This window comes from Falco rusticolus, chromosome 11, assembly GCF_015220075.1.
Source record: "Falco rusticolus isolate bFalRus1 chromosome 11, bFalRus1.pri, whole genome shotgun sequence".
NCBI lineage: Eukaryota > Metazoa > Chordata > Aves > Falconiformes > Falconidae > Falco > Falco rusticolus.
The window spans coordinates 4,547,839-4,559,971 of NC_051197.1; the positions used below are offsets into that span (position 1 = coordinate 4,547,839).

At 40.9% G+C, this 12,133-nt stretch overlaps 1 protein-coding gene across 11 annotated transcripts in view; it reads right to left on the minus strand.

The window, feature by feature from the left end:
- FGGY (FGGY carbohydrate kinase domain containing) overlaps positions 1 to 12,133 on the minus strand; it is a 327,828-nt gene that overhangs the window by 61,390 nt on the left and 254,305 nt on the right. For all 11 annotated transcript variants that reach the window (XM_037404963.1, XM_037404961.1, XM_037404966.1 and 8 more), the window contains one exon: positions 11,924 to 12,027. In XM_037404963.1, coding sequence (XP_037260860.1) covers positions 11,924 to 12,027 — 104 coding nt within the window. The remainder of the gene's footprint in view (positions 1 to 11,923; positions 12,028 to 12,133) is intronic.

The following is a 12,133-nucleotide window of genomic DNA, read 5'->3' on the forward strand; positions in this document are numbered from 1 at the left end:
GCATGAAGTAACAGATCATCCTTTTCTTTGTATTCCCAAAGGTCAAGGTTTCTTACATAAATTAGTAAAAAAATACCTTTAATCTGTTAAATTGATTTCAAGATCTAAAACAAAAAAAACAACACCAAAGCACCCACATTTCATGATGGATTCAGAAGCTTTTTGCTAAGCACTTGGGCACTAGCAGTTCTGCATTGATTTATTTTCTTGTTTTATTTAGTGAAATGTCTGGACACAGATATACAGATTAACCTTTTTTTTTTTTTTCTTTTTTTTCTTTTTTTTCTCATATTTACTGTGTCGCCTTCCTTGAAATGGAAACTACAAGTATTTTGATAAATGGATTGAAAGGTTGTCTGGTTACAACACAGCTTCTACTTGTGTCCTCTGCTGAAATGCTATTACGTACCCTTCCAAAGCAATGCTGCTCCATGACTCACAGCAGTTACTTCTGTGCCTCTCATAACAATAGCTCACTGGGGATACAGGGCCTCAGATGAGCTTGAACAATTTATACCACCCATTTATTTTTACTTCTCTTCCAATGATAGATACTCACTGTCACAAAATGCCAGTTTATGGGAAGATTATAAATTTTCCAGCACAGATAGCTAACTGCAGGCCACTTTAAACACGCACTTTATAACACTACAGTTTGCTGCTGTGCTAAATTAAATTCCTGAAAAATCATCACAATATGAACTAACTCTTCTCAATGTTTAAAAACAATGAAAATCAAAAAGTCAAATCAAAGCTCTATACGGCCCACTAACCTGTGTTAACAGTGGCCAGTAACAGATGGGAAGGGCGTAGGAACAGGGTAAACACACAATAATTCTTCCCCAAAATATCCTGCCAGCCTCCAGTGAGTTGAGGTTCCAGCAAATTTCTGTTCTTACTTCCAACCAACAGAAGGGGTCAAGTCTTCAAAAGTGAGTGCCTGACTGCAAACAAAACGCATTTTTCATGAACAACCTCTCACTAAAAAGCTCCGTTTGTGCATTGGAAAAGAAATTTACTGTAATGCTTACTAGTAGATTAGTGTAAGTCTTTTACGAGATCACTGGAGGTTTTTAAGTGTCTAATAATCATTCCTTTAGCTCACAGCCCTTCAACTTCAGTTCTGGTTCCTAAACAAACATGCCTCAGACGCCACTTGCAGCGTTCTTATTTTAGGAGACTAGTGAGACCTCATCCCAACCGTAAAGGTTAGGAACTGTGCGTATGGAACATCTGTGTCACAAATAATGGTGGATGCTGCACCTCACTGACCAGGTACAAAACCAGCTCCACCCTCCAAATGATACTTAAGAAAAGCCCACCAAGCCTCCCAGCCAAACTCCATGTAGTCCAAGACAGGCCCAGCCCTTGTCACTGGGGCTAAGACGTCAGTGTGACACGGTGGGCCAGTACAGGAACTGAGGGCCTCCCTAAGGGGTTTCTAGCACTGACCTTCTCCCAACGAGCTGATGGAAAAATTGTGAATTGTAGGAAAATATGAGCTATCCTATCTCATACCCCTTCCTGGAGACTGTATTGTAAGATCCTTGTCTTCTCTCAAAAAGTATTTTCATAGTTCCCTCTGACATGCATGCTAAGTAGATCAAGTCCTGATAACCCCAGTCCAGTCAACTCATCATCCTTCAGATGCTGCCAGTCCTGAAGGACCTGGAGCATAGTAGCTGATGTGATAGAAATTCAAGTCAAGGGTGGGAAAGAAATCTCAGATGTGGCATTTAAACAGGAAACTCAAGGGGGTTTTGCATGTAGGTATTATTCCTAACCTCACTATTTATGGGGCAGAATTATTCTTCAAAACAACCTGCATTCTTACTGCAATTAATGGGAAGTATCAAGGAAAACTGAAATCTTTTCAAATGAGGTCTGGTGTATTTATTGACTCTGGATGCCCTTCCCACATGCCTTAAGGCCCTTCTTATTTATTTGTTGCATGATACAGTTCATTTTTGAGATTCATTTTCCTTTTTCACCATTACGTCAGTATTCCTTCTATATTAGTGAAGGCCACTACCAACAACAGTATCATACTTAAAGGTAAAGTCTTCTGCAATACCGCTGAGTTACTGGAAGCAGATTTACATTACATGGGATATGCTATCACACACTATTTTAAACATATTTTTAAACGTTTGAATAACTAAATGGGTAAATCCTGAGAACCTTACTTGGTGTTTATTCAGCCCTTACTTACTGAGACAAACTCCCAAGGACAAAGTAAACACTGAGAGAGGACCTCAGGCCTTCACCCACAGTTACAAACAATGAACTCAGCATAAACTGTGATTCCCGGCTGACACTGGGAGAAAAGCAGCAGCTAACGCTTCTCCTCGTTTTGCTTCCAGAATGATTATATGAGAAGAGATTTACTTTCTCTCTAATAAAACTTGCCCATTCTAAGATCTTCCCCCACCCACAGCTGCAGCAGCAACAGGAAACTTAGAAAAACTACTGATTCATGAGAGGCTGAATAAAATTGGAAATGGAGGAAAAAAGCCTTAGTCAGAAGCCTACTGCCCAAATACTGATGAATTTTGCCTGACTGGGGGTTGCTGGTAGAAAAAATAAAAAGGTAATTAGAAATACCATTGCATATATACCACCTTGGACCATGGAGCCCTTTTAACACCCAGCACTCACCTATCACACTGTTCATTAGAAAGACCTCTGTCTGCACAACTTCAGTTTCATGCTCATATTACAAGTGGGTAAAGTAAGGAAAGGCAACAATCTGACAGAATCATACGGCAAACCAGAAACAGTAAACAAAACCTAGGATTTTGACCCCAAATTCCACACTACTCATTGCAAATACGGTTAACTCCAAAATTTTAAAAGCAACAGAAAAGTATTACATTGTTTTTCATGCAATAATTGTATTCTTTTGAAAATTCTATTTAATTTTTCAGGGCCCAGAGACAACACAACTGACGACCAAGGACATCCCTTATCATACCTCATTTCACTTGTATTTTGATTATTCTTTTACAGTTCAGTTCTTGTAAGACAAGGAGCACAAAAAGGAGTCCTTTTTGTTCACCACGAGATCTAGACACACAGAATAAACAGGGTGTTTAATAAATTCATGCCTACTCACAAGAATAAGATAAACAAGGGAGCTGGAAAGGCTGTTCATTATAAATAAATATGCTTGTGATCTGAGAGAAATCCCCCATCCAGCTCTTTTCAGAACAGAACACTCCAGGAAGACACTTGGATTAGCTCACGACTGTGGGCTTCGGGCTAATACTTCTTCTGAGTCTAGAGAGGAGCAATCAGAATTGGTTAGTTTGCAGCGTTGATGAGAGTGTTGTACCTGTCAAATCTGATATCGTAAGTTTGAATAATCTAGAAGAGGAAAGACAAAGATCTTCTCGTGTAATGCAAGAGCTGCTGCTGCTGCTGGACTTGTGTGAACAAAAATGAGAATGATGATACTTAAAGAACTGATCAAAATTAAGTTGCTTTATCCTGTCCCCTGCAATGGAGTGATGCTATGCTATCCAAACGTCACTGAACAAAGACAATTTTATAATTTTCCTAGCTACAGCATCCAGAATACAACCTCCTGCCTACAACAGAAGAAACAAAATTGCCCAAACTCTATTAAAATATACAATTGTTAGGGTTAGGAAATCAAGGTGCAAGGTGCAAGCCTCTAGAGCTGGACCTACTAACGGGTAACCCTCAGTGCCACATCGCTCAACGTAGAGAGGCCCAAATTAGGCAGCCCAGTATTTCCAGCAGCCAGACCAGGTAAATCTTAACTAGTGTCAACCTAAGTACATAAGAAGCTCATTCTCTCTTGCTCACTCTTCTAAGGCAAAAGGTTGGAAAAGGAGTGAGGAACAGGAAAGGAGCCTGATTAGCAGTCAGACCTGGAAGAAGCCCAACATAAGCCTATATATCCATTGTGATTGCGTCAAAAAGAATGGAAAATCCAAGGAAGGAAGAAAACAGATCTCTGGTTTACACACTGTTTATCATGTAGTGCAATATACTATTGTCTATAGCATGTCAATGCTGTCATTTCAGAACACAGAACTTTGCAACGTACAAGGCAAAATTTTCAACTCCAATGTCATATGCTCCCAAGGCACTGAATAGGTGCAGCTTGTAAAAGCGAAGACATAACAATTAAAAACCTATTAAACTATGAAGTGCCTCGGTCTCCCACCTAATAAAACTGGGATAACAGTTCCTGCTCTCCTACCCCATTCATTCACTGTTGCAAAGAACCCCAAGACCACCAAAGAGAAGACACTGCAGAAAGGCTTAGTATTGTAAGTCTGACACCCTAATACGTAGCTGTGTGTCACACAGAGCAGCTGCAGTTAACCACAGTATGGAAAGCACTGCGCCTGTTGGAATTTTCAAAGCAAGTGTTTTCACTGATGTCAGTGAGACGTCTCTAGAACATGAGCCTTCGTATAGTCTCCAAGCAGAATATTTTTAAAGCATTCACCCCGTCCACATCTGTTCTTTGAGTCTTTGAACTCAAATGATCTGCTCACAAAAGGGAAGGAGAGTTGAATGTACCATTTTCTGGAAATGTTACCAAGCATTATCTAGGTTATATACAAGAGAGATTGCATTGCTTTCAGCTACATTCCCCTGCACAGGCTGATTACCGGCACCGCAACAGGGTGCAAAACTTGGATGTCTCTGACAGGCACACACTAAATAGGCATGTCCCATTCTCCCAGTCACCGAGGCATACCTGAGCTTTGAATTATGGCAGGCCAGGAACAAAGGAATCTTACTCATAACAAAAACTTTTAATAACTCATTTACTGAGAAAGCCTCCCTTTCATCTCTGCCAAGCTTTAGGAAAGGCTGGGAGGCAAGCAGAAATAAACATTATACAGACTCACCACTGCTGGCTCTAAAGTAAACTCTCCAACTTCCTATTTACATTTCAAGATCTTAAGCTTTGTGGTTTACTAGTTCTGCAAGTAAGTGCTTTGGGTTTTGGAGGCTGCCTGCACATGATCTTCCACCACTACTGAAGTCTTCCTAGCTTTTATTAATATAATAAGGAGGTCAGAAAAGCAACAATCTTTTATATACCCTGCTAGCAGAAATATTTTACTTCTCGCCTTTTAAAAACAAAACAAAGCAAGCAAAGCATACAATGTCAAATTAATGCCAGCAAAGGGGATATTACAGTTTTGTTTGTTTCTTTTTCAAACCAAGGATGCTAGAACATGGAATGAGACAGTCTCATTAAAAGAAAAGGGTGTGGAGGACTTCTTTGAGGGACAAGTAGAAGAAGGTGGCAGTTCATGGATATATAACCCTTCTAAGGCCATAGGCTGAAAAGGCACCTAAATAGGCTCTGTGACCTTTTCCTCAGAACACTAAATCTGCGTACACTAAGGACGGGCAACCTGTAACAACAGTTGTGAAGTAAATGTGGTTTTCATTTCATGCAGCCCTCCCCAAATGTAAAAGGTCTTCATTAGCTGGGAAGTCAGCACTGTGACTGCTGCCAAATGCAATATATAAGCCAGTAGATCTGAACTGAATGAGGACAGAGCAAGGGAGCGGTTCCTGCGATACTAATTTATTTCTCCCATTTGAAAGACACTAGCTCTGTGACTCATGTGCAGAACAGGCCTTACAGAAGAGAAGAATATGAAAAAAGCACGAGGGCAGGCACTTATCAATTTCATAAAACTCGCACAGATCATTTCAAAAACTTCCCTAGGCTGCCCTAGCTTCAATAGGTTTGCTTTTGTTTTTATTTTTTTTTCCTACTGCATTCCCCCTGCTTCTCCCCACTCGCCTGACCCACCAAAACTCAGCCCCTTTCCCCTGGTCAGGAGAAGGACAAATTGCTGCCTTTGCTAAACCCTGGGTCACAGCCAGCTGGCACTCAGGCGTGTTGCCCTGGGTTTCTGGCCCTGTCCCCTCGGAGACTGCACGCTTCACGTCAGGGATGCATGTGCAGCAGTGACTGAAGAGTGCGAGGCTGAAGTGCTGCACGCAGTCCTCCAACTCACTCTCCAAAAACACATTGCTTAGTGCCATCCCACTAGATTAAATATAGCTGGCAAAGCAAGTACCAGCCTATTTAGTCCCTGCAAGTTTCCCCCTCATCACAGATGCTTTCAAGCAGCTGAGGAGTCCCTGTGTAGTAATTACTCAAAAGTCTGCTGCTTTAACAATGCGGCATGTTCTGAAGAGGAGATTCTCCTATTGGAGCCAAAATACACTGAATCCACTTGCTGGTCTGGCTCCCACCGAGATTACAGAGATCAGGCTATGAGAACACTTTGAGCCAGCATGTCTCTGCAGCCTCCACTCCAGGATGTACTGCAAAGGACACGTACTGTGCATGCTTTGGGGGTGGAAACGTGCTTTACACTCTATTTGTGTGAACAAAGCTGGCAGCTTGGGCGGATATTGTGGAGCAAAGAAGCTCTATTGTGTTTGCCAGTCATCACGAGAATCAAATGAACAAATTTAGAATAAACAAATTGGGCTGAAGTTCCTGTAGCAGAAAACAGGCAAAGACTAGTCAGGCTTGGTAAAAGAGAGTACGGGATACTCTTCCTGAAATAATCCGTAGCAAATACTGGGACAGCAAAACGATCTGCCCATTTTACTGTTCGTGCAGTTGCACAGGCTCTGTCTTTTAGATCATCTAGTAAATGTGAAAAGACAGAAGATAAACTACTTGTGCCCCTCCAATTAAAAAAAATTACTAAATTACAAGCTTCAAACCACATACACATTATCACTTGGGGAAAAAAGAATTGCACACCAAGCTAGGTGAGTCAGTTCCCAGTGACATGAGTCACAGAAGTAACAAAAACAGATAAAAAAGAAGAGACTCTATCTAAACGTGGAAAGGTTCCCTGACCATCCCAAAAAAGAAGTTTTGAGCACAGAGAGCTGATAAAGAAGGGACGACTGAAAAAGCACAGAGAGCACATCGCCAAACAGAGACAGGGAAAAAGTATCAGAGCCTCTGGATAGGAAGGAACACATACCTTGTATATTTGGGACTCAAAATGCCAGCAAATTCAGACCCCCCTGCCTCAGTAAGCTGAAATCAGGCCAGACAATGTTCCCATTAGAAGCAGCTCTGGCTACTTCCTTCAGCTGTGAATCCAAAAAGGTGTTAGAGCAAGAATGACAAGTATTTTCATAATGGAACAACTGTGCTGGGACAAGTGCAAAGCAGAACACTGATCTCTGTGAGCCTAATTCACCACAATATAGGCAGAAATGAGAATTTCTATGTGTTTTACAGACAAAGCTAATTTATGTGGATCTCTCCTACTTTGTTCAATGTGTATAAATAGCACATACCCTGTACGCACACAAGACTAGCCAGGACCCCATACTGCAGACAACAAAAGAGAAGATGGGGTGTTGCAAAAGAAGATCCCTGCTCTCCCTCACAATGGGCTTCGTTATTTCTGAATCTTGCAGCTCTGCACGCATGTGTTCCTTGTCCTCCATAAAAGGCCCAGTCTTGGCGATGAGGCAGTGCCCTCCTAGTGACTCCATAACCCTCAGCACTCTCAGTATTCCCACTCCAGAACTACCATTTATTTTTGCTTACCTTTTTAAATTACTTTAAAGTCTTTTCACAACCTCTAACTACCAAAAACCAGTCTCAGACCGGTCACAGTCAGTTAGGTGTCACATAAGTTTACCCAAACCTTACAGTCTAACGAAACATTTTACTTTAAGGAAAAAAACCTTCTCATTGTTATGTGAATTTAGTGCCCGCAAGAAGAGTGCTATGCTGGTATCAGGTAGGGAAAACTGCAAGATTTATAGGCTAGAACCACAGAATGGTTTAGGTTGGAAGGGACCTTTAAAGGCATCTAGTCCAACCCCCTGCAGTGAGCAGGGACATGTTCAACTAGATCAGGTTGCTCAGAGCCCCGTCCAGCCTGGCCTTGAATGTTCCAGGGCTGGGGCATCCACCACCTCTCAGCAACGTGTGCCAGTGTTTCACCACCCTCATTGTAAAAAATGTCTTCCTTATATCTAGTCTAAATCTACACATTTTAGTTTAAAACCAGGAAGAAGCAGCAGTACTGGTAGATTACTTGCTGCAAGGAATAGGAAATTTCTGTGCCCAAGTCCCCTGTCACGTTGCTTGTTCATATAACTTTTTTCCTGTTTCTTAACTGGCACCCGAGAGTTAACTAAATCCTTGGTGGTTTTAAATATCTGCAAAAGGGCAATCATGCTTGTGTTCAAGACTGGGACAACATAATACAAGGTAATCTGTACCTGAAATCCCCCTGATCACATAAAGCTTTCAGAAGAAAACAAAGCATTTTTTAAACCTTTAAAATATTCCATAAAACCCGTAAGACACTGGCAGGAAGACAGGCCTTTAGGGAAACCAGTGACCTTATTCCCAGAGGTTAGGGCATGTCTGTTAGACCCATGCAAGATACTAGTTAGGACTAAGATGCAAGCGCCTATTTCAGTGCCTCAAACCTGCTGCTATTTTACCGTGAAAAACTACTCACACATTTTGTGTAGTCGCCATGGCTACACAAGGAAAGTCTCCTAAAAGTTTAAAATCTACATGTGGGTGCTAGAGCTTAGAGGCACTGCCTGGAAAGCATGATGACATACAGCAGCCCACTCAGAAAAGTCATCCACTGAGTATCCGTCACTTGAAAGGAAAACCTGTGCTGCAGAGTCAGGTCAAACCTGCAGCCAAAGAATCCCAGCCCTAAGCTAAGGGACAATCCCTCAGAAGTGAAAGGGCAGCTTATTTGCCATCCCAAATGCAAATTCTGTCGATGACTTATGCTAGAGCAAAGGAGGCAGCAAAGAATCATGTAAAATGAATAACTGTCCAAAAATATTCAGAAAACCATCTTTTCTTTTCTTTTCCCTCATGGATAATGGATGAGCCCTGAGGTGGCAGTGACTTTCAACAACTACCAGCGCAGACCTGGACTTGGATCAGTAACCTAATTAAAACATGCCTTTTGCTTCTTTCATGAGCTATTCAAGTATCTCAACAGAAACACAAAATACTTTGTGTGTGTCTGATTACCCCAAACTGTCAGTGGTTAATTCCAGAAGTGTATCCTCACTTAAAAATGGTAGTTCTACCACAAATTAAACTATTATAGCCATGGGTAAAATTAGGTTCCACATTTGTACTTTCTAAAATATCAAAGGCATGATTAGCAAAGTCTTTTGTTCAAGATCTCTAGAGTCCTTGAGGTAATGAAAACTGGGTCATGGAGCAGTTTCTCTTAAAGTTAATGCTGTGTTCAAGCAATACCTGCTTCTGTGACTCATGGAGTATTTGGTCTAGAGAATGGAAATACTGTACCAACACCCCCCCAACGGTAGTACCCCTGCTCTCCCCCAGAGGGGGGGGGGGGGGGGGGGGAGGCACAGCAGATGATTTTGAACAGTTTCCTGTTACGATCCCTTGAAAGAAATCCAACTGTACTTTCACCCTGCTTTCTGTTTTCTGAATTTCTCCTGACAGTTGGCTCTTTCGTTTGCCAGAACCACAACAAAGGACGGCCTTGAGTTTCCACACAGGCCATTTTCTCCCTCTCTCGTCTCTGATCATCTCACAAAGGTATTATTGTTGCTGGCTCACTGGGGCTCAGTGCACCTGAGGCAGATCAAAGGCACTTTTTAATGCCCGCCTGACCACACAGGTCTCTCTCCCACTGCATTAAATTAAACTTGATGATTAATCTCTGTAGCCCTGAGGGTCCCTTGGTGCACACGGAGAGAGAAAATATATATTTCTATCAAAACACAAGTATAATATACTTTCATTTTATAGCCCTAATTAAAAAAAGGAACAGCTAATTTCAGCCAAATGCAGCTGCATATAGGTCTCATTAAAACACAAATACAACTGCTCTGTGTGCTCTGCATTCATTTCATGCAGTATATGCAGGTAATAGATAAAAGAAGAGTAAACCAAAGTCCTTTCACAGATTAAATCCAGAGCAGTTTAGAATTTGCTTATTGTCTGTTGGCTAGAATTGTTATACCTCTGAGCAGATGAGTGAAGGAAGGCAGTTAAGGAAACAATTATAAAATGCTGAGTAGTTACATTTAAATAAGAACCTACTTAAAACTAGCCAAAAACTGCACAAGCATCTATTCCTGAGTCTGAACTCAAGTGATTCAGAGCTTTAAAAGGTTCTACCTCGTCTACGGGGTGCAGTCTGCGTATGACTTTGGGGTTGTTTTAATGACCGAACAGAACATTGATTAACATCAATGTGGACTTTATCATGTCACTTTTGTTACATTAGCATATTTAATGGACACACATCTGTCATGGTCATGGAGTATGCACATGAAAAATGCTGTGAAAGTGTTTATACCGATATGCCATCCTCTAGCTGGGAAGCAAAACAACTATAGTTGTGAACTGGGTCTACATGAGAACTTATCAATATGCATAATACTAAAAATTAATAAATAACCAACACATCTCCTCCTCCAGGGCTAGTTATACTAAAGGAATAAGTTAGAGCCAGCTGGCCCATTTCCAGCTGCTCAACATTGCCCTTAGACCTTCTGGGGAAACTGTCTGCAAGCTCCTCGGCTCATTTTGGTCCAGTATTATGTCTATTAACCAACTCATTTTAACGATTTAAACTAACTCAGCTAAACGAAACAGGTTAGGAAGAGTTCACAGAAACCGCTGCTTCTGAAAGGGCAGAAACCTCCATCAAAAAAACTGGAAATAATAAAAGTAGTGGCAGGCTTGAAGGGTGACTTCTTCCCCAAGAGTTGGTATTTGCAGGGTGCCCTACCTGCCTAGTGATAGACAAAGAGATACCAGTGTAATTTTTCAGAGACAGAGTAAGCTAAGAGTGATGGAGTTTGAGGTTTGAAACTCTTGTTTAGGAAGAAATCCAAATATATTCCAATTGGCCTACAGGATTCACGCTTTTGTGAAATGCTCTTCTTCACAATACTGGGATTACTCACATCTTTAAATTCAATCATGTGCTAAAATGCTTTGCTGAACTACAATCCATGTGACAAGATCACTATTTATTCATGCTCAAGATCACCATGTATTCCTGCTGTTACTACGAAGACAACGTAACTTACTGTTAAGCCTGACATTTGATTATCAGCTTCCTTTCTTTTTCTCTGCTGGAGCTCTTTCCATGAACACTTCTAGCATTCTCTCTCTCCAACACCTCTAGCACTCTCATTGCCATTTGCTCATTTTGGAAAAATCCAAGTTGTAATCAGTCTAAATTTAAGACCAAAATGAGTTTTAAATAAAAAATGTGGCAGAAAAGGGTACTTATCTAAATGGAATGCTTTCAGACTCATACATTTTAAAAAGGTATAAATTTCAAAAGCAGACACTAAATTTTAATTGCAATCTCAGAAAAAGCTTTTGTATTAATTCACTGAGAAAAATTAGCAAAGTGAAAATTGCTTATTGGGGCTTTTCTTTCTTTTTAGTCACGATACTTATCATAATTCTATACATCATGGCAACTTTCAGCAGTAGAAGGATTTATATTGATTAAGTGAAGAGGTGGGGGAGAAGGACTGTGACTGAAGACATGCACTCCTTCTCCAAAGACCCTATTCTGCAACACATTAGTGACAGGCTTGTCATGGATAAGTCAAGCTTAGAGTCTTTGGCTCACATTTCAGGCTGCTCTTTAAGCCACTCTAGCATCGTGGGTTTTACTTTCCATGTCATTTTTCAGTATTGATTTCTACTACTATTAAAGTTCTTGCTTAATACCAAATGCATGGTAATATATAATTAATATCCAAAGGTAAAGATAGAGTTACCAGAAAAAAATTCAAGGAAAAGGGTGAAAAGGACAAAGGTCATTTTTCCCTTCAAAAATGTCAGTTAATATATTCTGTACAAATCAGAACTACGCATACAGCGTACCCCCATGTGGCATGACGATGTTCCACAGATCATAGCAACTCGGGATGTAATTGGCTGGTTCTCACATGGCAGGTTATGTCCTTTCACATCTGCTCCAATTACTCCTATTAAAATAAAATTAAAAATCTATTTTACAAAAGAGCAAGCCAACCCTCACAAAACAGAGCTCTTCCGCACATTGCTGACTATCACACTGCTGCTACAAACTGA